The following is a 27,001-nucleotide window of genomic DNA, read 5'->3' as shown; positions in this document are numbered from 1 at the left end:
AGACACAATAATAATTATCACTCTGTGGTTCAGTAGATCGTCCTTTACCCAAGACGTTGTCTTTATTGCTTCTTTATAGAATCGCCGATCAAAATGTATGGAACTGACATAAGCGTTCGATAATAATATGAAGTTGACGTTCGACTCGACTAATGTGAATGTCAATTTCATTCAAAAGTGATAAAGAAAAAGTCTTTGCAGTTGCTAGGGGCTGGTTTTACTCACTTATAGCATTACAGCGATTCACAAATATCACCTTAAAACATTAGTGTAGAATTGTAGATCATCATCCGAATTACACCTTGATGAGTGGCAGTCTTCCACCGTGCGTTTTTCGCGCAACTTTCTGCTGCGCACTGTTAAACTCTCGAACGAACTGTCACCACCAGTATTTCCTGACCTACACGTTGCAGGTCGTGTAGGTCAGGAAATACTGGTACTGGTACCTTCAAGAAGAGAGCGTATTCCCTCTTAAAAGTCCGGCAACGCACCTGCAGCTCTTTTGATGTGCGAGTGTTCATAGGCGACGGTAGTTGCTTTCCATCAGGGGATCCGTTTGCTCGTTTGCACCCTTATGTCATAAAAAAATAACATGCACTTAATATCCAGGTACTACCGCGGATCCCAAAGGCGTACAGCGGCCCGTCAACCAAGCTGTAACGTTATGTTGGTCCATGAACGCCGTGTACGGCCTCAAGCGAGGCAACGTGTGGTGGGCGGCGTCAGACCTGGGCTGGGTGGTGGGCCACTCCTACATCTGTTACGGGCCGCTGCTTGCAGGTGTGACGTCAGTCCTATATGAGGGGAAACCGGACAGGACGCCGGATCCGGGACAGTATTATAGGTAAGAGACGGATGCGCAGTTTTTTTTAATTTCAATAGTTTGTGTCGTCTATGGGCTTTACGCCCGTTCCTTTTTCTGTCGCCTTCGTAATAATTTGTTCGCGCACAAAGCTTATAGTTTACTTCCTAATCTAAGTTAAGTCTATCACGCCTCAGGAGTCAGGACTTTTCTTTTTCATTGCGGGTACGAAGTTGAGTAGAGCCTGATGTTGCTTTGAATTTCAATAAAACAAACATGTCTGAATGTAAATTTGTTTTAAAGATTGCTTAAAAGCGAATATTTAAGATAAGAGATGAGAGAAGATTGAAGCTAAGAATCAGTATATTTAGTATTGTGCAAAATGATATCAACTGTTGCCTTCGTCATACGGTAATAACAACCTATGAATAACAACATAGAAGTCAGTAGAAAAGTCAATGTTCTTTAGTCTAACTTAATTTTTTTGTTTACAATACAATACACATACAATATACAATACAATACAAAATAACAAAAAAATTAAGTTAGACTTGTCTTTAAAGACACAGGCTAATTCCTTTAACCAAGTTGCCATCGCTTGCGACAGCGAAAATAGTGCGAAAGATATTATTGCAAAATATTATTGGGATTAGTAATTTTAACCGCGGTTGAACGCCAAGAATCACTCTTATTACCCACTGTGGAATTTATATTTTTTTGTGACAGTAGGCCACTCAATTTCCGCCGCCCCGTCACCCGTGTAAGTAGTATGTAGAGCCTCTATGGATGATGCCGAGTGCCGACCCCCTAGAACGCTGGCGCCCCTAGGCCGTGGCATATAACGGCCTATTTATAAATCAGGGGCTGCCTGTCCAATAATCCATTATAATGAATGGTATTTTCCAGAATAATAGAACAGCACCGCGTGAACGCTCTGTTCACGATCCCCACTGCTTTTCGTGTGCTGAAGCGAGCTGATGTTGCGGGGAAGTACGCGAGAAGATACTGCCATGGGTCACTGAAGACCATCTTCATGGCTGGCGAGCATTGCGACCAGGAGACCAGGGTAAGGGATCTTGATAGTTTATATAAGAACAACTACTGAAAACAATAACCTAAGACTGTAAAAATGCGTTAGACTCGCAAAATATGCTGCTAGGGACAAAAATTATTATATGGGCCAAGAGGCATCTTGGAAAAAAATAATTTCCTAACTCCATTTGAGATTTGAACATAATATTACGTTTACGTCATGTCGCCATGTACCAATACATGCTTTTCAAAGGTTGTTTTTGCGATACGACGCCGCAACTCAGTGTTGTGGCCTGGCCCTTAGGCCTTCAGGACTCAGTCGTCATCGTCAAATAGGCGTTTTTGTCATGACCCTAAAAGACAATAGGCTTGATGACTATTTTTTCTTGTTGGTATTTGAAAGACCCTTAAAAATAGAAACATCGCTGAAAGAATGACTCTGATAGCTTAAAAATTCACCAAGACATGACAGTTCAAACATCTCATAAAATAGACCTGCCCGAAACGCTCCATACAAAGTGCTACGAAAGACTGACGTCACTCTTTCGTAGTTTGTATGAATCGGGAGAGAACTTTGTTCGATAGGTATATTAAATATTGCGTTTATGAAAGTGGTTTCATAACGAAAGTTGTTTTTAATTGCATAAGTTATCGATTGGTATACAAATATCAAGAAATTTACTTTGAAGGCGCATAACAAAAAAAAAATGCTATCGAGCTGTAATTTTGGGAACACTTATTTTTAACCTTGATTTCTTATTATTTAATTGACAAAATTCGCTAATCTTTGACCTTGTCATCATCCCTATTGGTAAACGCGGCCATTAGTCTTTTCTTACTTCTTAGGTACACCGTAGAAATATCACTTTCTATGGTGGATATTAAATGGTGCTAAAATATATATTTTGAAAATTCTAGCATTGGGCGGAGCGCATCTTCGGCGTACCTATTTTGAACCATTGGTGGCAGACGGAGAGCGGTTCCCCCATCACGTCCGCGTGTCTGGGATATGGAGTGCGCGGTGTGCGACCACATTCCACCGGGTACCCTGTGCCGGGGTATGACTGTGAGTAGCACTGCAGACCTTTAAGGGAATGCTTTGGCTTGAATGGTTTGACTTGACTTAGAACTGTAGAAGATCTGTGTAGTAATGCTTTGGCTAGAATGGTTTTGACTTAGAACTGTAGAAGATCTTAGTTGGAATGTTTAGGCTTGCCGCTTGAATGGGTGAAGTTGACAGGAACAATATTAGGACCTCGCTGATAACAGGCATGAAACGATGCTTTTGTTGTTTTTTTAGTCAGTGGGTGGAAACATAACAGAGTTCAGTCAGGATCTTAAGAACAATATAATAGATACGAGTATGCAGTTGTCCCGAGAGGACTACCTAAAAGAACTTTAAAAAACCTGATCTAGAAATAGATAGAAATTGGGAAGCTGCTTTCTAATAACCGATTCCAGGTCATCTCTAGGTACTATAAGCCCCTAATATAGATCCTTAAAGACTTTGATAAGCGTTGTTTTATTGCAGTAAGGGCAATAAGAGAGGACGGTACAGAATGTCCGCGCGGTGAGGTCGGCCGGTTGGTGGTGAAGCAGCCCCTACCCCCAGGCTTTGCATCCACCCTGTGGCGGTCTGATGACAGATTCAAGAAGGTCTACTTTGAATCTTATCCAGTAAGTTTTAGCCTTTAAAATAGTCAATAATTAATCTAAAAATATCTGATTTATTATATCTACTAGAAGGCTTCTGTCCGAATGGATTGTTTGACTACATAATTTACATAAATGTCTCACAGAAAATAGATGGTAAATAGAAGTCAGCAATGTGTGAAAAACTTGAATGCTAACTTATTAGTTAGCAACCAACTCCCAAGTCCTCAAAACCACTGAAGTAAGCTGTAAGTTTAAGGTCCTGCGGGGCTAAAATGGTCACATTTAGCAATTCCTCTCAATCAATTCAGTAAATGAATTGTCAAAACTGTCAAACTGACAAATGTCAAATTAGTACAAATTACTACACATGAATTGCAAGCAGACTTGCATTTTGCGATTTTAAAAAAATGAAACATATTATGATTCATAACATGATTCTCCAAAGCGACCATTTTAGCCCTGCAGTATTAAGGACTATACACTTTACAGTAATCGTAAGTGTTTGATTAACAAAGATAGTTCCATAGTTCCATACTACATCACATCCAGGGCCAAGAAGTTATAGTTATAAATAAAAAAAACTTGGGGAAAATTAGAAAAGTGAAAACACAATTAACATTCTATTTAAATTTTTTTTAAATAAAATAAGGGACAAACGAGCAAACGGGCCACCTGATGGAAAGCAACTACCGTCGCCCATAGACACTCGCAGCATCAGAAGAGCTGCAGGTGCGTTGCCGTTCTTTTAAGAGGGAATAGGGTAATAGGGGAGGGTAGGGATGGGAAGGGAAGGGAATAGGGGAGGGTAGGGAAGGGAATAGGATAGGGGATTGGGCCTCCGGTAAACTCACTCACTCGGCGAAACACAGCGCAAGCGCTGTTTCACGCCGGTTTTCTGTGAGAACGTGGTATTTCTCCGGTCGAGCCGGCCCATTCGTGCCGAAGCATGGCTCTCCCACGTATATATCTGTTCCAAAAGAGAGTAATAATACTTTAGGGTGTGTACTATCAGAGAATTTGATTCACAGACAGATGGCGGACCTACTTATTGTAGCTTGCGTTATTATATGTCAAACCCAGCGGCCAGCCGACAGATTATAAACTAACATTATACTGACGTATCCCGATTCCCGACCAAATGTCGTAGATCTGTGAACTGCCTATGAATAAATTCTTCGATGGTACATAATATTGTCTCCCATAGTTTAAAAAAGTTACTTTTGATTTCTGTTGCTATGAGCAATGCCCCATCGTCATGTCCCTAAAATAGTTTAGGTTGGGTTGCACCAACTAACTTTAACTATAACTTTAACTACAATGCAAAATGTCAAATCGTTGGTTAAAGTTAAAAATGGACGCCTTCAAGACGCCATATTTAACCAAAACCATAGAGCTCGACCAGGTTTTAAATGCACGGTTAAAGTTAAGATTAAAGTTAAAGGGTGCCATATTTAACTATAACCTTAACTTTAACCACGCCTCTGGTGCAACCCAGCCTTAAAAGATAGCTCATTCCGCTCCGCTACTTTCAAAGGGGACACTGTTATGACTTAGGGCCTGTTTCACCACTTCCTGATAAGTGCTGGATAGGCTATCCACAACTTAACTTGACAGATGAAGTATGGAGAATCTGTCAAAATAGTTGTGGATACCGGATAGCCTTCGGCACTTTATCGGGAAGTGGTGAAACAGGCCCTTAGTTTTGTTATTTGACTGTTCCTCAACTCCAGGGCTTCTACGACACACAAGACGTGGGCTGGGTGAGCACTGAAGGTGCTGTTTGGGTGGTCGCAAGAGCTGATGACGTCATCAACGTCGCTGGCCATCGTCTATCCACCGCCGCCATTGAGGATGTGGTGTTGAAACACGCGAGGGTCGCCGATGCGGTGGTGGTTGGAGCACCGGATGCCACCAAGGGCGATGTGCCGTTATGCTTGTATGTGATGCGGCCGCCGCAGGATGGTAAATTGGCTTATGACTTGGAATAATTACGGAAAATCTATACTTACTTCAGCGAAGCAGTAAACTATGGCAATAATTACATTCGTCCAATCTCGTTAGTACCTACATTAAATTATAAAACTAAAGAGTGTGTTTACTAGAGTGAATTATTTTTATGTAATTTGACACAGATATAGGGTAGACCACGGGGAAGAACGTCATATACTACTTTTTACGGCAAAACATAATATCGTTCCCACGGAAAAATCCGAAAACGTGTAGTTGTGTAACGCACAGGCTATGTGGTCTTGCGATGCATTCCACGTTTGTATGGAGCTGATTTACAGTTTTTGGAACGAAGTTCCTTATCGCGCGTTGCGAAAGGGGGCTAGACAGAAAAAGTTGAATCGACATGACACAAAAGTGTCGGTATATTACAACTAGAGCAAAAATTCTATACTTGTAAGCCGTGCGGTAGCGCATGTTTCTTTCTCTGCCTCTCTTTTTTTCTTCCTATTTTAATTTTAATAAGTACTTAATTTCGTTCCCCGGGTGTCCCTTGACACCTCTTAGTTCTCGTTTATTTAAGTACTTGCCTTAACCTTCAGATGAGGAGATAGTGGCAGAGAGCATGGTGACGCAGGAACTGATAGCGTTGGTTCGACACCTGATCGGTCCCATCGCCGCCTTCCGCAAGGCCGTCGCGGTACCGGCTTTACCACGAACCAGGTAGGATTACAAGGACTTGTATTAGTTATTACCCCTTACAAATAAAAATATTTAGATTTAATGTTTGACGTGGGAGAGTCATGCTTCGGCACGAATGGGCCGGCTCGACCGGAGAAATACCACGTCCTCACAGAAAACCGGCGTGAAACAGCGCTTGCGCTGTGTTTCGCCGAGTGAGTGAGTTTACCGGAGGCCCAATCCCCTACCCTATTCCCTTCCCTATCCTCCCTTATTCCGTTCCCTTTCCATCCCTACCTTCCCCTATTACCCTATTCCCTCTTAAATGGCTGGCAACGCACCTGCGGCTCTTCTGATGCTGCGAGTGTCCATGGCCGACGGAAGTTGCTTTCCATTAGGTGACCCGTTTGCTCGTTTGCCTTCTTATTTCATAAAAAAAAAAACAGCGAAGCAATTGATTCGTAGGCAGATGCCTGGCCTATGTCATTTGGTCAGGTTATTTCATTTTAGTGTTAGTTGTGATCTGTCGATTGGGATGTACGGTCTACATGATCATGGGCGTAGCCACACAGGGGCAAGATGGGGCGCTTGCCCCAGCCTGGCTCTGACTTATAAGGTGCCTAATTAAACATATTTTTTTTCTTATACCTACTAAAAACAAAAATAGCTGTTAATACCCGTAGTTACAAAAAAAACGGGGGGGATAGGTTGACTGTTGCCCCACCCTGAGCCCAAGGCTGGCTACGCTTTTGTACATGACTCGACCAAATTACATAGGTCTTCCATCTGCCCATGAACCAACTTCTGATATCTGATCTTATAGTACCTATCTAGTTATATTTGTAAAAGATGGTTTAAGATTAAATTGAACAAGAACTGTATTTCCTTCCTCATAGATCTGGCAAGGCATTACGAGGGGCCATCGCAAAATTGGCGCGTTCCCAGCAAGTCAAACTTCCAGCAACCATTGAAGATGCTTCGGTTTTCGGCGAAATCAAAGCTGCCCTGCAGAAATGTGGCTATGCTATCGACGCACCGGATCCCGAACTATAAATTCCAAGTTATATATATCTTGATAAGTAAAAATGCTCAAACGGGCAAAGAGAATGTCATATACTACGTAAAAACGGGTTAAGATTTTACCCGGCACAAACAAAATCTAGATTTTAAATGAGGAAGGTTTTTTTTTCATATTTTTAATAGCCATGAAATGTCATACGCAGTCCGTTCGAGGTAAAAAATGCTAATGATTAGAAAACCAAATACAATGACGGTGGGGAAAGATGGGATTATCCACTTACATGGGCGTACCCAGGTAGGGGCAGGGGGGGTGGGCAGCTGCCCCTGGCAGATAAAATAAACGTCAATTTTCCTGGAAAATGGGAATTAGAAACGTGTTACCAACTCTGCGCAAAATGAAGTGTTGGAAACAAAATATCTTTTCAGTCAGATTAATAAAAGTAAATTTTCATGATTTTTTGTTTTTGTTGTTTTTTAATATACCAGACCGACCATCTTCTCGAAGGTATGGGCTGCCCACCCCCTAGCTGAAATCCTGGGTACGACCATGTCCACTTATCTACTTATTTATAATACCTATTATTATTATATACTTAGCTTAAATCTAACGTAGTAACTGAGCTACCTAAATACCATAGTAAAAGGAGGGGAAGTAAGTTATCTTCATACAAAGGCACCGCGCGCGGCTTGTATGCGCCATAGTATCAATGCGTCGCCACGTACGGCACACAACAAAGTCTCGGCGAGTTATAGAGGCTGGTACCGCCGAGATTTCGTTGTGTGCCGTACGTGCCTTTGTATGAAGATAACTTACTTCCCCTCCTTTTACTATGTAAATACTTTATTATTTTATTGTTGGAAAATGGCAGGTTATTAGTAAGTTTGGTGATTTTGGATAAGGCAAGCCGCATGCATTTTCTGTAAATAAGGCTACCAAAGTTAATTTATTTACAAAATAATTTTGTTTATTAATTATTTATAATCTGACGGTGTATATTAGTATTTATCAAAAATGATGCTAAGTTTATAAATAATTCCTTTTTGTACCGCACTGAATAAAAAAACGACAAAAAATAAAAAGCGAAAAGTACTTGTTAATCTCGATGTTGTTAATGAATTAACATTTAACTGTAAGCGAAAAGTGCCTTACTAAAAATACTAGTTTAACATTATATTACTTATAATATAATAGGTACATTATACATATACATGCAGTTCCAGCTTTAGTTAGTAAGTAATTAGGTTATAAAAAATAATGATCACATTTTCAATTAACGAGTAAAGTTCATTTTTTTAAGTAAGTAGTACCAGTTACAACAAAAGTTAGTTTGGTCGCGTTATGTCAAACCCAACCGACCGATAACCAATTACAGTTAACATTGAATTGACATAAGCCGTTCAAACGACGTAGCTCCGTCAAATGGCTAGGAATCAATTTCCTCGATGGTACATTCATTGACCATACAAAAATTATCAAAAACTAGCGGTACTACGGAACCCTATTTTGCGCGTGGCCCGACACGCATTTGACCGGTTTTTTCTTCAGACGATCCGTTTGCATATTGTCCTCTTGATTCATGCCGTATATTATAATTATTGTTCTATGAAAAAAATAAACATAAAACTTATTATATTCTCAAAACAGTGTACATAATTAGAGTTAATTTATTACATGTTTTAATTGTACTTTTTTAATTAATTAAAAACTAAAAAATATATTGTTATTAACCTTAACCATAATGTTATTTTTGGTGATCAATAAATTTTTATATTTAAATGAATATTTGTTTACTTACTTTTTTATTTAATATAAGTACCTAAGTATATGTATAATACATACTGTTATACTAGTCCATCCGTACTAATATTATAAATGCGAAAGTGTGTCTGTCTGACACCTCTTCACGTCCAAACGCATGATACTTTTTATCCTAGAAAAAAATTATTAAGTATACTTACTTACGGTTCCCACACGATAACCGAATTTCTGCGCTCGGGATGCGGGCGTCATTTAGACGCTATAAAATATAATAAGATCAATATAGAATTTATTTTATTATTTACCATACTCGTTTTACCTCAACACATGCCCGTTTTCCCCTTAATGAGTGCTTTGCTCCACCCCTCGGCAAAGTGGGTATTCGTGGAAGTTTCGTAATTTACTTTTATTTAATATATTTCTTGGTTTTTGATAAAATAAATAAAATAAAAAATGTTTTATTTCTGAGTAAATTTGAATCAAATTTTTTCAGAATGTCTACCTGATGCCTACCACCGGTTCGGGAACTACCCCGGCGAGAAGAACCGGCGTAAGAAACTCGCACGGGTTCCTCTTTTTACCAAAAAAGTGAGAGAAAAATTATTCTTTTAAAATAAAGTTTACAATTTTGTAACTTAATGTAACTTGAAGTAGCCTTGCAAGAAGCCATCCTACTCCCAAGATGTGCCATCTTCTATGAAATCATTGACCTTATAATAAGCTTTGGCACACAAACGCTCTTTGACTACTTTTTTAAATTTATTAATGGAAAGATGATAAATCAAATCATGTCATATTCTTTTGAATGCTTTTGCATTTAGTAATGAAATGCTTTTGCATTTAGTACCTAATTAACCTAGTGTGGAAAAATAAATAATGCAGATAAGCTATACAACATTTTTTTTTCAACTTTCCCTTAAGGTGGCCGGCTGGCCGCTATGGGTCCATCTCCCCATCCAAGAAAAACAGTATAAGTAAATCAGTCGGATCTAACGCCTACAGCTCTATAAGGCGCAAGTTTAGCCCCACATGGAATACTGTTCTTATCTCTGAGCAGGGCGCCAAAATACCAATTAGGTACTATACTCCGTGGATCGATCTGGATCGTATCCAACGAAGGGCCGCTCGGATTGTTGATTGCACATTTTTGCCATCGTTCCACGAGAAAAATATTAGGTATACTTACCATCCACATCATCTTGACGAGTGGCAGTCTTCCACCGCGCCGTGGCAAAAATACGCGTAACTTTCTGCCACACAGTAAAACTCTGGAACGAACTGTCGCCAGCAGGATTTCCGGACCAATACGACCTGAGTTTGATTGATTTATGCTTTATACCTAGTACCAATCTCCTAGGTAAAAATTGAACAAAATAAAATAAAACAAAGCTTACATTATACTTACTAAAAATACACGATAAACTAAAGTACGGTATAGCGTTTTCGGCATCTAGCTGAACTGCCCCGGGGCAGGGTAGGCAGGGCACTGGGCAGGCCGAATGGATACGGAAATAGCTCCGAACAAAACCGGTGATCCACGAAGCACGACTTAGTATAAAGTTACGTGGTTTATGTAAGTACCTAGTAATTTAAATTCATCAATTTCGGCTATTTTCGTATCCGTTCGGCCTACCGGCTATTCGGCCCCGGGCCCCGGGGCAGTTCTAGAATCTAGATGCCGAAAACGCTATTAAGAGGATACACCAGGGGCGAGAGAAATTGAAAATAGGTATTTGAAAATGTATTGCCGTCTCACCAATCTCAAGTCTCCCACCGCAGAGCGCGATAGAGACAACACGACAAAAGTTCTAATAAAAGAACAAAAAATCTTCGATTCGTTGTCCGCTGATTCCTTCTCAACTTAACCGATTTAAGTACTTTTTTCAATAAAAATTAAAGCAAGGCTTGGGCTGTGTTCTTATGTTTTGTTTTTTGTATATTCTAGCCAGTTTTGTTTTCTGGGTGTTTGAACACAGAGGAAAATCTGGCCATTTTTTTGGGCTTTTTGGCGTTCTTATCTTTTTTAATAATTAAATTATGAAAAAAAAGAAAACATGTTACACCCTATGTTATTACGTTAGGGTAACTAGAATGAGTGTTCATAAATAAAATTCTTTTGCTAACTGGATTACGTTTATTACGCAAGCGACCACTCGGGTTGCTGCACCAAGAACACTAACTTTTAGTTCACATGTTTGTTCACCACAATATGCATCGAACATCGATATAATATAACGACACATGATCACATCGATATACAATATATTGTGTCCCCAAAGGGACATGCTAATAGTGGCTATAGATATTCAGGAAAAAAATCATAACTCTACCGGCATTATCCAGGGAGGAAACAGGGGACAGCGTTTGTATGGAAAAACGGCGGTGTGGAATCCTCTTAACCCATCAATCCCCAAGCGCCAACCGGCTGCACTGCCATGCGGCTGCCGCATAACAATTGAAAATCTATTGTGTTTGCGATACCTGACCCACGAATCCCACGATGGACTATGGACACCTCCGTGCTACATTACGAACAAGAAGAATGAGTTGAACAGATAAAATTAGTTGACGGAGTTATGTCGAGAATGTGAAAGAGTGATGTTGTGTTTTTGTTTTGTATTATTTTCCTAAAATTGTATTAACTAGGTTTTTAAATGTGTAATATTGCTCTGATAATATTAACCATTAGCTGATGTTCGTTATCGTACACAAGTGTAGGAAAGTGATGCAATATCCAGAAACGTGCTATTTTGTGTTCCCTCCAAAACTCCATCAATAGTTTCAGTAAAGCGTCTACCACTTTACTAAATCGACTGACTTGACTTCTTGACTCTATTGACTTTTGCTAAGACTTTGACTAGACTTTTAAGACCTGACAATAAAGAAAAACGATGCTGAAAGTTGTATTAAAGAATATTGTTTTCCCGCCATTACATACCTACTCAACACTGGCCATGGTTAAATAGCCGACGTGCCATAATAAGATAATAAAATATAGTTGACAGTTGACATTTATTGTGACAAACTGACAAATTCACAATGACAATTGACAGTGACAGACGACAGTGTACGCTGACGCATAGAATGATTCGTCGCAGTGGTATTTTTATTAATTTTAGCAAAAACAACATAAATGTATAAATAAATATATCGTTTATTTGCAATTTATTTGAATGTAACAATAACATAAGTTGTTGTGAAAGTTACAAGTAGTTTATGTGTCAGTGAAGTGTTTGTTTTTGATTCAGAAAAACCGGCTTACAAGGTGTGTATTTCTCTTTTATATATTCGAAAGCGGTGTTAAGTCTACAACTTTTTCCTGAGTGAATGGATGACTAATAACACCGTATGCGTATACTAATATGCTTCTAATGTATAATATTTAATAACTATACCGGCAAACATGTATTTTAAGTTACTGCTAGTGACACTCCCAAATCTTTATTTTTATCTTAAAACTTCGATAAAGTATATGATAAGGTGATTGACAATAAAAATTACCTGTTTGTATGTAACCACCATAATATTTATAAGATTATTTTGATGTATGGAGGAAAACAAGTAAACAATTTTGTTTCTCTGTAAAATAAGAGTTTAATCACTAAAAGTAAAATTATAAACAAACTAAATACAACAATAACATAATAATATCATACCTGTAAAATAAGAGAAACGACAATTACGTTTATTGTTATTCCTCCGATAAAATATTAAAATATTTTTAACACAGATCGTTTCTCTTAAACCATTTTTTTCATTATAATAAAATTGACAACTTACTTCAAAATCAAATAAATCATACTTTCTCTTTGGAACTTATACCAGCCTACTCTATAACAAGAAACACCTAAGAGGTAAACTTACATCTCCCCCCTTAAGGAGAAAAAAAAAAAATCCATTTTTTTTTACATCACTAAATCTAAAGGCCTACATAAGTCTAATTTAAGTCTAACATAGGTACAGGAATCATTTTAGTCACATGAAATAGGTTTGACTCAGCTTTTCTATGACCTGTATCTATTTCATATATAGAACTCGACACTTTCTTTACAATCCTAAATGGTCCAATATAAACTTCATCTAACTTACATCTATTAAGTCTATTTCCATTCTCAACATACACTAGATCTCCCACATTAAAATTACAATGCTTCCGATTCTTGTCAAATAATTTCTTGTTGTAATCATGGGACTTTTTTGAATTATCCAAAGCAATTTTTTTGTCATTTATCCAACTCTCACTCGTTAAGTTATTTCTAAGTTCCTTTGGTAAAATCATTACTTTTTCTGTTCCATACAAAAGATAAGTTGGAGAGAATCCTGTAACTGTGTGAACAGTCTCATTATATTTTTTAACACACTCCTTAGCTATACTAGCCCAAGCTCTTTTCTTCTCTTCTTCGTTAACTTTGCATCTTATCTTATTCACCAATGTTTGATTCAAACGTTCATTTAAGCCATTAGAAAAAGGGCAGTTTACTGCTGTAAATACCAATGGTATATTTCTGTCACCAAGAAATTTTTTTAATGCAATTGAATTGATTCCTGGATATTGATCGGTCAAAATCATGCCTATTTCTTCCGTTTCCACTATACTAGATAAAAGTCTTATGAAATCATTTGCTGTTTGAGTTTTAGACGTATGAATAAATGCGAATCTACTAAAATGGTCAACTAATAAATGCAAGTATTTTTTTGATGATCTCGAACCTCCAAATCCGCCTATTGTATCAATAGACATAATCTCAAAAGGTCTTGTTGCTGGTCCTAGATGAGACATAGATCCAAATCTTTCATGTCCTCTTGTTTTATTTTTTATGCAAGTTTCACAACTTTTGCAAATCTTTTTAATATTATCTGATAAATTTCTTATAAAATAAAATTTACCAATCATCTTTTGCATTTGGTTGATTCCAATATGACACATATTTTCATGAACATCTTTCAAAAAAGTTAAACTTAATTCTTTTGATAAAATTATTTTATCTCTTTTTCCAACCCTTTTGAAGTACACATTATGTTTATTTATTAACTTATCTTTTTGTTCTTGTACTTCCTTATTAATTTCTTGATCTTTCAATATGTCTTCAATGCTTATAAGATTGACAACTCTTAGTTGTTCATCAGTGTTTTCATCTGAATTCAACACTGGATTTCTACTTAAACAGTCTGCCTCTAAATTATTTTTCCCAGGAGAATAAACTACATTAAATTCGTACTGTGATAGGTAATAGGTAAGATCCCCTAATTCTTCGTCCGTTCTTGATTTTAAATTCATATTTTCCAAAGGTTTGTGGTCCGAAAAAATAGTAAATGGTCTTCCTATTAGCCAATATTGCCAAAAAACCACCGCCTCTTTTATCGCCAACAATTCCAAATAAATAGCTTTCTTTTTCTTCTGCGTTTCCGTCAATTTCTTCGAAAAATATGCTACAGTTTTTTCTTGTCCATCTGGCTGTATCTGTTTTAAGACTGCACCAACTCCTTCTATGGATGCATCTGTATAAATGTGTATAGGTAAATTTCTGTCATATATCTCTAATATTGGTTTAGAGCATAATAGATTTTTTATAGTGTCAAAAGATTTTTGGCATTCATTGGACCAAACAAATTTTTGGCCTTTCCTTAACAATTTATGCAAGGGGTCCAATATAATAGCCTTTCTTGGTATGTATTCATGGTAGAAATTTATTTTACCAAGAAACTGTCTAATGTTTTTTTGATTTTTAGGAGTAGGAAAGTTTTGTACGGAAATTATATTATCTTTTAAAGGCTGCACTGAATTATTTTGAATGATATGTCCCAGATATTTGACAGAATTTGAGGCAAAAGTGCATTTTGTAAATTTTAACCTGAATCCTTCCTTTTTTATAGCTTCTAATAACTGTCTTAAGTGATTAATATGGCTATCAAAATCCTCGGAGAAGATCAAGATATCGTCAATGTAATTAACGGTAAATTCGTTGAGTTTATATTTTCTTAATATGTTGCTCAACACTCTTTGAAATATTGCTGAAGACGTTTTTAAACCAAAGGGAAGACATGTCCACTGGTAGTGGCCTTCTTGAGTTACAAACCCTGTTTTCTTTCTGTCTTCTATTCTTAAAGGAATAGACCAAAATGCTGAATTTACATCTAGGGTCGTGAAAAATTTGCAATTTCTTGTTTTTATTTCTAGATCTTCAATTAACGGGAAAGGTTGAGCTTGTGGTACTACAATTTTATTTAAGTCTCTAAAATCGATACATAATCTTGTTTTCTTATTGTCTTCTTTTTTATATGCTAATGTAACTGGCGCTGCAAATGGACTGTAGGATTCTTCTATTAGCTTATTATCAAGTAATTTTGCTATCTGCTGTTCTATCTCCTTCTTATCCTCCATCGTGCATCTGTAAGGTCTCTTACTGCAGTATTTCTCTACTGTTAAGTCAATTCTAGCTTCATATCCATTTACAGTGCCTATGTCATACTTGTCTTTAGCAAAAACTGACTTGTAGTCATCAATTAATTTATTTATTTTATATTTTTCACCATCTTCTAAATGATCTACTTTCATTTCAATATCATCTTCTTTGACATGTTCATTAAAGTTTATTTTTATATTTTCTGTAATTCCATCGTTACATATTTCTCTTTTCATACTGACATCTCCACTTTCTATCATATTATTCTTGTTCTCACAATTATATTTCTTTTGAATAATCGTTAACTTTTCAGTTTGAATCAATCCAAACTTTTTTATCATATCCAAACCAATGAGAAAATCATGTTTGAAATTCTTTTCATCAATGACGTAAACATCCACGTCTTTTTCTACTTCAAAAATCTTAATTCTTAATCTAGTCAAACCAGTTGCTTTTTGGACACCATTAATAGTTATTAAGCTTGCCTCGTTTACATTCCTTCCTTTATTCTTTATTTTAAGTAATTTTGAATTTATCAAAGAAACATTAGAGCCTGAATCATAAATTCCATCTATTTGTAACTTCTCATTTATTGTTAATTTTATAGTTATTAATGGTGTCACTATTAGTTTTTTTGTTCAGTTTCATTTAACTCCGCCTCAATTTCGGAATTATTCACATGTCTTATTAAATTTCTCTTTACCTTATTATCATCTTTTGGTTTGAACCAGCATGTAGCTTCTGAGTGATAACGAGCTCCTTTATTTAAATTTTCACAAATCTTACATGTATTTCGAGTTGCTTCGTTATACTCATTAGCTCGCCAGGCAGTCTTATACATTTTCTTTCCATTCATCATATTACTTTTCTTTTGTACCATATGCTCGTGTTTTCTTAGTACATTGAACAAATCTATCGTATCTGTTAAAATCTCTCTATCAATCTTATGCAATATGTGATCTGGTAAGCCTGCTGCTATCAGGTCTATTAATGTGCCTACATCTATAGATGTTCTCATTTCCAGTAGAAGCTTTTCTTTTCTTATTGCATACTCCAGTAAAGAACCATCTCTATATCTATATGATAAAGCTAAATTGACTGGATTCCACCCTTTGTTTGCAAAAGTCTCACAAAATGTTGACTTCCAAATAGACCATTCAGAGTTAAGTGTTAGCTTCATAATCATCGAATTATACCAGTCGATGCAACTCTTATCAAAAAATAATCTAAGAATTTCTAGTTTTTGTTCATTAGTTGTGACGCAAAAACGAGCACATTCTTTTTCAAATGTGTCAATCCATAAGTTTGCGTTCATATTCTTAGTTGAAAATTTATCAATTATAAATTTTTCTGCGATATCCTTAAGGCTTTGATATTTAATTTCATGTATATTACCTGCATTCTCACTCCTTTGGATCACCTGCTCTTCAAGAAAAAGTTCTTCAAGATATTGGTCTCCAAATTGAAGATTATCATTTTCGTCTACATAAATTTTCATCAACTCCTCTGTCATGTTTATCCAGATCCTTCTGGTCTGATATCTTTTCTTTAGGCTATTTCGCACTTTACTATATGTAGCGGTTTGCATTATTTCTGTGTGATTGCTAATATCTTGCAATTCTTCAGGTATATAATACTCTTTATTACTTTGAGTAGTTATCGACGTTATAGAAAGTATATTGGACTTTCCGTCGTTTTTAGGTAGCAAAGTAAATTTAAATTGTAGCTTCTCCATACTGTTATGATAAGCGAATTGTCGTTTTATAAGATTATTTTGATGTATGGAGGAAAACAAGTAAACAATTTTGTTTCTCTGTAAAATAAGAGTTTAATCACTAAAAGTAAAATTATAAACAAACTAAATACAACAATAACATAATAATATCATACCTGTAAAATAAGAGAAACGACAATTACGTTTATTGTTATTCCTCCGATAAAATATTAAAATATTTTTAACACAGATCGTTTCTCTTAAACCATTTTTTTCATTATAATAAAATTGACAACTTACTTCAAAATCAAATAAATCATACTTTCTCTTTGGAACTTATACCAGCCTACTCTATAACAAGAAACACCTAAGAGGTAAACTTACATATTTATTACTTTTAGTAAATAATAACTATGTTTGAATTTTAACAGTGGATGTCAATAAAAGTTTACCCACTTGCCATCCGTCCGCGTTTCCCCGGATTTGTCCTAGTTTGAAGGGCGTCCGGGGTATGTCCGGCTGGGACCTGGGCCTTTGAAAAGTGTCCGGGTGAAATCCAGACACTTTTGTTGAGAGAAATCCAACTTTATAGACAGGCAGCAATAAACGAAATATAAAAACTCGCTAAGCATACACGCGATTTCTTGCATGGACTTGAGTTAGTCAGAATTTTTACAAATTGTTGTTGGAAAAGCAAAAATTGGCAAGACATTATCGTAAATATGCCGTTTAAAAGAGGTGTCCGGGAAAATAACCACACTTCAGCCAAATGTCCGAGAATTTTGCCGTGCCTGACCGGCAAAGGCAATTTGGGTAATGGCAGCCCTACCCATCACCTACAGTATCTTAGTAGACAAAATCTTAATTATTCTTTATATTTCATGATTTAATACAGATGTGGAAAGCGACGACAGATGTAAAAATGCCGGAGCCAGAAGAGGCTGATGATTGGGAGACGGACCCCGACTTTGTGAATGATGTGACGGAGCAGGAACAGAGATGGGGTCCAGGCGGCAGACATGTTGAGGCCATTGAGTAAGTATATAATATTGACATAAGTTGAGGAGCTGGCGAACAGAGCGGATTAGTCCACGAGAAAAAAATGTACACAGTGGCTAACAAACTAGTATCAGCTAAGTACTACTACTACTACTGAACTAATCCAGTTTTGTTTGAAAATGGACTTTTTAAAGCCTTTTTAATTGGTTTTGATATTAACAGGTATTGATGCAGATGGGTCAAGAGAAGACGACTTTGGTGGACTAGTCCAGTTTTGTTCATCAGCTCCTTAGTTATAGTATTGTTGCAATTTTTTATTTTAAAAGACATTGGTAAAATATGGACCCATGCAAGTTTCTTACGCTGGTTCTTCTAGGCGGGTTAGGTCCAGAACCAGTGGTAGGCCTCATGTAGACATTCTAAATGTGTTAATTTTTAACCAATTTGGAAATAAAACTTAATTTCATTTCAAAAATAACTAAATTAACACCAGAAGAGTCAATATTCTTTAAAAGTATTATGATTTTTAAGCAATTCTAATATACTGGCATGAAATGGTATATTCAAAATGCACCGAACCAACAATAAATTCATTTTGATTGACCATTTTCAATTAATTTTAAGCTTTTTTCTTTTAAAGTGAGCTTTAACCAGCGTTGCCAAATTTTTTTTGTACCAAGTTGGGACTTTGAAACTTTTTGAGTTAAAAAGCGGGATTCTTCAGTCAAAAGCGGGACAAAGTAAAAAACGGTATAGAATCAAAAGTTTTTTGAATTTTTTATCTTTTTATTTGCGTTAAAATAACGTTTACGTGACAATAAATAGCTAAAGTAGCCAAAGAAAATCCACCCCCCAGCTTCCACACTCTTATCTTCATTACGCACCATTCTTTCTCAGCACGCTGCTACGTTCGGGCTTTCCCCGAAAAGCGGGACTGAGCCTGTCCCGCGCGGGACATTTAATTTTGATGAAAAAATCGGGACGTCCCGTCAAAATCGGGACGTCTGGCAACGCTGACTTTAACTTATTTCATTAAATGTGGAATCTAATTATACTTTATGAATGATGGTCACTCAATAATCTACACTACTATTATAAAGAGGAAAGATTTGATTTTTTGTTTGTTTGTTTGTTTGAGTCGAATAGGCTCCGAAACTACTGGACCGATTTGAAAAATTCTTTTACCATTGGAATCCTGCATTATTTCTGCTGAACATAGGCTAATTTTTATTTTGGAAAAATATAAGGTTCCGTAAGATATTTGGGATTTTCGGACGCAAGGTTTAAAAAATCAACCAGAAAAGTTACTTATTTTGCGTACGCTGCCTAAACTATAAAAGATAGAGGCATAAAATGTTCTAAGTAATTATAGATCTTTTAAATATCTACAAAAAAGTCCGCGACACACTATACCTATCTATGTTGAGTGAGGCACAATAACCATTTTTTTATTAAAAAATCTAGAATTTTTTTTGGACTATATTTAAATGCGTTTATTTAAATCATGCTATTGACCCTTATCAAAATAAATTATTTCATCACTAAGTACAGTTAATGTAGATAATATTCGGTCTTTGAATGATTAAAATTGGACGTTTGGTTTTAATGTTATGGCGAAATTAAAATATTACGATTTCTGCTGCACGTTGCGAATTGGGCGTCAAGGCGCGATGCGCGGGTGTGCGTGCGGTAGGGGAGAGATTTAATTATCAGTGCCACAGACTCGCCCGGAGAGTCCACGTAAATATTACCTCGATCGTGGGAATCGCAGACACAATAGATTTTCAATAGTTATGCGACAGCCGGGTGCTGCTTTATTGATTTGATATAGACTATCGTGCTTCATTATTATAATCCTAATTTCAAAAAAGCTTTAAAAGTTATGACTACGAAAGTAATATTTTTAGAACTTTTTAAAATAAGTTTTGAATGACTATTATTTTTGATTGCTATTATAATTAATTAATTTCTTTAACTATAAATCTCCAATAGCGGCAGCCGGCTGCCAGCATAACAATTGAAGATCTATTGTGTCTGCGATACCCACGATGCCGATGCACGATGGAAGTATTAATGCATATTTTTTAATCCACACTATTTCTGCTGAATATAGGCTATATTTAATGGGAGAAAAAAGGGAACCGTATTAAGTGTTAATAATTGTGTGAAAAATCTACCAAAATATTCTTTCTTGCTTATCCATACTAATATTATAAATGCGAAAGTATCTCTGTCTGTCTGTCTGTCTGTCTGTCTGTCTGTCTGTCTGTCTGTCTGTCTGTCTGTCTTGCTTTCACGCCAAAACTACTGAACCGATTGCAATGAAATTTTGTATACAGTTATTCTAGAGTCTGAGAAAGGACATAGGCTACATTTTGATGTGGGAAAATATCTTATTTCCATGAAAATTTCGATGAAAATGAATTCGCATTGCGCGTGGCCAGCGCTCATCCCGGGGGTCCTGGGTTCGAGTCCCGCAGGCGGAACAAAAAGTTTTCAATGTTCCTGGGTCTTGGATGTGTATTAAAATAAAATTTCAAAAATCTTAAACATATTTTATGTATAATATTATAAAAAATCCAGAAATATATCGATGGAATGAACATTTTAGTTCTAATACGATTCAACAGATGGCGTTTTATTTTTTACTTTATTGTAACACTAGCTGTTGCCCGCGACTTCGTCCGCGTGGACTTCAGTTTATAGCGCGCGATGTCAACAAAATTGGTGTCAAAAGCTTTTATAAAAAAACCCTGGTACCCCTTAAATCAATACAGCTGTGCAGTGTGCACACAATAAGTATTTCATTTTTTTATATTGAACTTTATACTTTATGCCAAATTTTAAAGCTTATTTAGCCCTCCAATTACACAACTTTACCCATAAACTATTTATCATTGATAGATTTAAGGTTACGTCACTGCAGATAAAGTACTGAGTTATTTAATACCGTAGAATAGATATAACAATCGAAAAAAATCGAAACTTAAAAAGATGATACCACGTCTTATAGAAAGACTTTTGAGCAAGCGTCAGCGCGATGTAGAAGACGCACGGCGCCATCTATTATGAATTGTTGGAACTAACTTAATTTGAACAAATTTACGCATTTTCACCCCCTTACAACCCTTTTTTCCAGTAAAAAAGTAGCCTATGTCCTTTCTCAGGCTTTAGACTATCTGTATACAAAATTTCATTACAATCGGTTCGGAAGTTTTGGCGTTTGGCGTGAAAGCGAGACTGACAGACAGACAGACAGACAGAGATACTTTTGGCGTTTGGCGTGAAAGCGAGACTGACAGACAGACAGAGATACTTTCGCATTTATAATATTAGTATAGATTATGTGCACACTGCATAGCTGTTTTTGGGTATTTTGATTAATTAAGGGCCGCGCTACACCGGAAGCACTTACCAGGGTATTAAAAAGTTTTTAAATTTGACACAAATTTTGTTGACACCGCGCGCTATAAACTAAAGTCCACGCGGACGAAGTCGCGGGCAACAGCTAGTATATTTTATAAATACAGGCTAACTGCAAAGTTAGTTAAGTATGCTATCAATTTGAAGACCCTAGAGACGGTAATTTGTTTCCTGTAATTTGCGTGATAACGCAGGACAATAACCTGTCAATACATACACATTGTGTACATGTTTGTTAGTTTGTATCTGAGTCACACTTCTGTATATATTATTATTTTATTGATCATATACATTTTTTAAAATGAAATAAATGGGGCAAACAAGCAAACGGGTCACCTGTTGGAAAGCAACTTCCGTCATCCATGGACACTCGCAGCATCAGAAGAGCTGCAGGTGCGTTGCCGGCCTTTTAAGAGGGAATAGGGTAATAGGGGAGGATAGGGATGGGAATGGAATTGGGGAGGGTAGGGGATTGGGCCTCTGGTAAACTCACTCACTCGGCGAAACACAGCGCAAGCGCTGTATCACGCCGGTTTTCTGTGAGAACGTGGTATTTCTCCGGTCGGGCCGGCCCATTCGTGCCGAAGCATGGCTCTCCCACGTATCTCATAATATTATTAATGCAATATTATTAAGACTTACAATTTTTGTCCATAAAGTTAATATACCTAGCGGAATAGAGAAACAAAGGCCTGAGCAAGAGAGTTGTCACTATCAGTAACACTGCGTGGTAAAAAGAGACGTGTGATACATGACAGCAGCGCTCTTTTTTTGACGTCCAGTCGGCACGTGCCGCACGTTGACAATAATTTAATCTCATAGAATTCATGTTCAATCATGCTTGTGTATGTGTATACGTACGTACTACGTACCAGTGGTGTTCCTAACGGCTATATTTTCATAACACGCTATATGGAATATGCTACATTTTTCAAGCGCGCTAGTTTTGACGCTACGTTATAACGAATGAAATCTCGATTCTTTCAAGCGAGCTTGCTTTGACGCTACGGTATAACGAATTTCAAGCGCGCTAGTTTTGACGCTACGTTATAACGAATTTCAAGCGCGCTAGTTTTGACGCTACGTTATAACGAATTTCAAGCGCGCTAGTTTTGACGCTACGTTATAACGAATTTCAAGCGCGCTAGTTTTGACGCTACGTTATAACGAATTTCAAGCGCGCTAGTTTTGACGCTACGTTATATCGAATGAAATCTTGATTATTTCAAGCGCGCTAGTTTTGACGCTACGTTATATCGAATGAAATCTCGATTATTTCAAGCGCGCTAGTTTTGACGCTACGTTATATCGAATAAAATCTCGATTCTGGACGCGTTGTAAAGTTACCGACGTTATTGAAATTCTTTCTTTATGTTATATCAATAATATGATGATGCGTCACGTCTACGATAATTATAACGCGGTGGGTGAGTTAATAATATAATATAACGTGTTTGTTACATGATTAGAATAATATAAATAATCGTTATAATTTAATAATACATTATTTGGTTAATTATATTATGTTGCAAATATTAATTTTAACTGTGTATTGAACAAATATGATTAGTAAAATTATAGGCGTATTTCAAAGTTCATTATATAATATGTACCATGTACATAAATTGGTTTAGGTTTAGGTTAGGGTTAGGTTGTATAACAATTTTATTAATTATTATATACAAATGCTTTAAATATTTTTTTTCTTTTTTGGTACTACATAATATGTAAGTACATATTTTTATTTACAATGTCAGTTTTCTTACATTTTATTTACATTTCAAAATATTATTCGCGCCACTTCTGTCGATGACAAACGATTTCTTCTGTCACTAGTAACGTATCCAGATTCAGAAAAAATACGTTCACATGGAAGTCATGATTATTATATTATATCGAGCATTTGCCCGCGGCTTCGCTCGCGTTAAGAAGTATTATTATATACAAAACTTACATCCCCTATTTTAACCCCTTGGGGTTAACATTAATTATCAAAATCCTTTCTTAGCGGATGCCTACGTCATAACATCTACCTGCATGCAAAATTTCAGCCCGATCCGTCCAGTGGTTTGGGCTGTGCGTTTATAGATCACCATGTCAGTCAGTCACCTTTGAGTTTTATATATACCCATAATTTACTTAACACGCAACGCAACACTGCAAATGCAATGACAGCCGAATTCACCCGATTTGACAACGAAACGACACGACAACGATCGAACGAAACCGCGCGCGATCGGCAGCGCGGGCGGCGCACAGTGGTCCGAAATCGCTAAATAGTGGACATTCGCAAAAAAGTTCGATTTTGGTGTGGAAAAAAATACCATCTGATAGATTTTAAGAGGAGTAACAATAAATCCTTATTAAGTTTTTTTAAAAATGTATATTTAAGGTGAAAAAAATAATTACGAAAATGTTGTATGGGAAAGAATCTATAAATAGAGTTTTTGCAAAAACTACTAAGTCATTCTGGTTCATTTTTGAAACAAGTAAAGTTCTAATGGTATGTAAGGTTTGGAAAAAAATTATGAAAATTTACATGCAGCCTTTTGCAGTAGAGGGGTTCAAAATTTTGAAAAGATTTTACTAACCTTTTAAGGTGTGGAAAAAAATACAATTTGATAGGTTTCCTAAAGAGTAACAATAAATCCTTTGTAAGTTTTGTACTGCACCGCAAACAGCAAACAAAGTCCCAAACAGCACCCACAATCACCCAACACAAACAGCCAACCACATGCTTGGCGAACGTTCATTTCATTCCAAATCGGCAAACATGGCGGACGACGAGCTTGTGGCAGCTATTACTTTCGGGTTGACATATTTTTATTATAAATTAAAGCAAGAGAAAGAAAAAAGAAAAAAAAAGAAGACAGCGACTGACGTGGCTCAATTATTTTCTGCGGAACGTAGCCATCAGTATTTCTTTTTTGGCCTTCAATTCCTTGACACTTTTATTCATTATAGCATCATTAACATTTTGCCGATTTTTGTTTGTTTGGAATTTCAGAGACATAATTTACAGGCTCATTTTGATAAGCCTCCAAAAATGTCAGAATCGTAGGTGCTAACCAATCACTCAATTTTTACGCTTTGCGCACGAACGTAAAAGTGTAGCAAGTAAATATGTCCGCCTCCCGCAAGCTCGCACGCATTACTGATCGCTGTTCAAACGTGTGGATACGTCGCAAACTGTTTGCCAAACATCCTTTGATCTGGCAAGAAAAACCGACACCGATGCCGAACACTGCCCAACACAAACACAAACAGGCAAACAACGACAAACACCCATCCACACGTCCGTGTTTGCTGTTGGCTGTTGGCTGTTTGCCATTGCCATGCCAAGCATGTGGATGGGGCTTTATGCATAGATTTATAGCGCGCGCTATTCGTTGCAAAGAACTAGCGCGCTATTTTTATCAGCTATACGTTATATTAACCATCACTAGTATGTACACATATTTTTACACACAGATGCAACCAATTTCGGTTTCGTTTGACAGCTAGAGATTGTTGCTCTATTCCGCTAGGTAGGTTTATTAACTTTATGTTTTTGTCATAAAAATGCGTGTTGTACTCCCCAACCCAAGACTGTCGCGGTAAAGCTATTGCATAGTATTGTTTATGTGTGCCTGTCCGAGTTGTTAGGTTTCATCGTTACGTTTCTTTATTCGGTCGCTTCGTCTTAAGTCTTGAGATGGCATATGCCATAATATCAAAGGTATAATTTTGTTAAGTTTTGCCATATTATGGTCAGTACTCACTATAGGTATTACTTTTTACTCGATTTGGAGTAAAACAATCGTGTTTTACTCCAAATCGAGTAAAAATTCTCATGTGGACCGCAAAACTCACAACTCGAAGGCTCGCACCGAGCCAGCTCGATGGAATTAAATAAATCTAATTTCCATCGAACTTACTCGACGCGAGCCATCGAGCTTTACTCAAGCGTGTGGACGAATTGCGAGACTTGCTATATGTAGGCACAGTTTTCTTAGTTGAACAGGGGCCTGATCATTAACTTTGTCAAAACCTGAGCTAATCCGCGCAGCTCAGAAAACACTTGTAAAGTAAATTGTTCTTTTTTCGCATCATAACAACTTTTACTTCTGAATGGTTGTAACCTGTAATAATTGTCTCTGAACTGGATTAAGAAATGTCAAACACAAACGTCAAATTTGACTCACGGAATTGTTTTTTTTTTTAGGAATTGAAATGGCTTAGCCATAACGACTAACGGAAAAATTGTAAATCAAGATGAAAATATAGTTTAAAAAAAATTGATATTTTTTATTATAAAATATACTATTTTCTAATATATAACGTGGTCAATGTAGGAATAGTTACTTTTGCACCGATTTATTGTATTTAAAGGTAATTATTATAAATGTGTAAATGGTTTTATTTATATTTTTTTGGTATTTTATAAGCCCTTTATGAAAACACTGAGAAAATAACACTCCTTCATGTTTATATTATCACAAGCATGGCGATCTAGAGGAGAAAGAATTCTCTGACATTGGCAACTAACTGAGTCGGCAATTAAAAAAAAGAAGAAGAAGGAGACAAAAAAAAAGATAATTAGATATTGTTATTAAGTTTATAGAGATTATGTTATATGCAAGAAATTGATAAGTTTATTATATCCTATACCTATTTGATACCTACGCTAAATAATCTACCATAAAAAAGTCTTAGAAATGCATCAAACTTGTGGATTACAATTACATGCATTACAACAGAGTTGATGTCATGAGTTGAACATAGTTTGTTGAACTTGAACTCATTCTTGAACACCTACGTTTTTTTGAGCTTTCAAATAGGTATTATTGTAACATAAACAGGCAATTTATAAGTTTAATAATCCCCTTTTCGTGCCTTGTAAGGCATTTTACATTATTAGTATTGTGTACGCTGAACCAAATATTTTTCAGGATAAAGGATGATTGCTAACACTGAGATACTATAAGTACTACATTTTATAATAAAGAATTGCAAGTGTAATGATGACAAAGTCCTAGGAAGATAATATATATTCACTCAAAAGCTTTAATTAAAAGAAATTTAATAAATACTCGTTTTTAAATGTTTTTTCATTTATTTTCTCACTTAAATATACCTACCTTAGATACATATTCATACACAGCTTTCATCAATAGGTACTATATTTGTCTTACATCTTATTATCAACCTAGTATCAGATAGGCAAGTGGTAAATCTCTTTTATATTATACTTATAAAAATATTTATACAGCGGAAATCTTAAACAAGGTCTTGTCACTTAAAATCAAAGAAGATGAATCAAATATCCCTTGTGTAAATATTAATTTATTATTATTAAAGGAGTTCAAATACAAACTTTTGATGAAAGATAAAAACAATATTATAATTTCAGACTTTTATTTGGCAAACCAATAACAATTAGAAACTGCATTGCAAGTTGCAACTATGGGAAATTGCCTGGGATATCTCAGACAGAGAGCGGTCAAGGGTTTTGTGTTCTTTGTGTTGTATTATGTTGTAGAATGCCTCCCGTGTGAGTATCTCTATATACTCACACAGGAGGA

General features: G+C 36.3%; 2 protein-coding genes across 2 annotated transcripts in view; both read left to right on the top strand.

Annotated features, from left to right (window-relative positions):
* Positions 1-7,596, top strand: part of LOC121735977 (acyl-CoA synthetase short-chain family member 3, mitochondrial) — a 48,109-nt gene extending 40,513 nt beyond the window's left edge. Inside the window, exons 7-13 of the mRNA XM_042126985.1 lie at positions 610-844; positions 1,709-1,868; positions 2,753-2,900; positions 3,366-3,511; positions 5,221-5,452; positions 6,040-6,160; positions 7,015-7,596. Of these exons, the coding sequence (XP_041982919.1) occupies positions 610-844; positions 1,709-1,868; positions 2,753-2,900; positions 3,366-3,511; positions 5,221-5,452; positions 6,040-6,160; positions 7,015-7,171 (1,199 nt within the window). The 3' untranslated portion in view covers positions 7,172-7,596. The remainder of the gene's footprint in view (positions 1-609; positions 845-1,708; positions 1,869-2,752; positions 2,901-3,365; positions 3,512-5,220; positions 5,453-6,039; positions 6,161-7,014) is intronic.
* Positions 7,597-11,980: 4,384 nt separating this feature from the next.
* The window catches only part of LOC121735950 (src substrate cortactin), a 30,487-nt gene continuing 15,466 nt past the window's right edge, over positions 11,981-27,001 (top strand). Inside the window, exons 1-2 of the mRNA XM_042126956.1 lie at positions 11,981-12,162; positions 17,911-18,050. Coding sequence (XP_041982890.1) covers positions 17,911-18,050 — 140 coding nt within the window. The 5' untranslated portion in view covers positions 11,981-12,162. The remainder of the gene's footprint in view (positions 12,163-17,910; positions 18,051-27,001) is intronic.

This window comes from Aricia agestis, chromosome 18, assembly GCF_905147365.1.
Source record: "Aricia agestis chromosome 18, ilAriAges1.1, whole genome shotgun sequence".
Taxonomy (NCBI): domain Eukaryota; kingdom Metazoa; phylum Arthropoda; class Insecta; order Lepidoptera; family Lycaenidae; genus Aricia; species Aricia agestis.
Note: the sequence above shows the minus strand (reverse complement) of the source record. Positions and strands in the feature narration are given on the sequence as shown.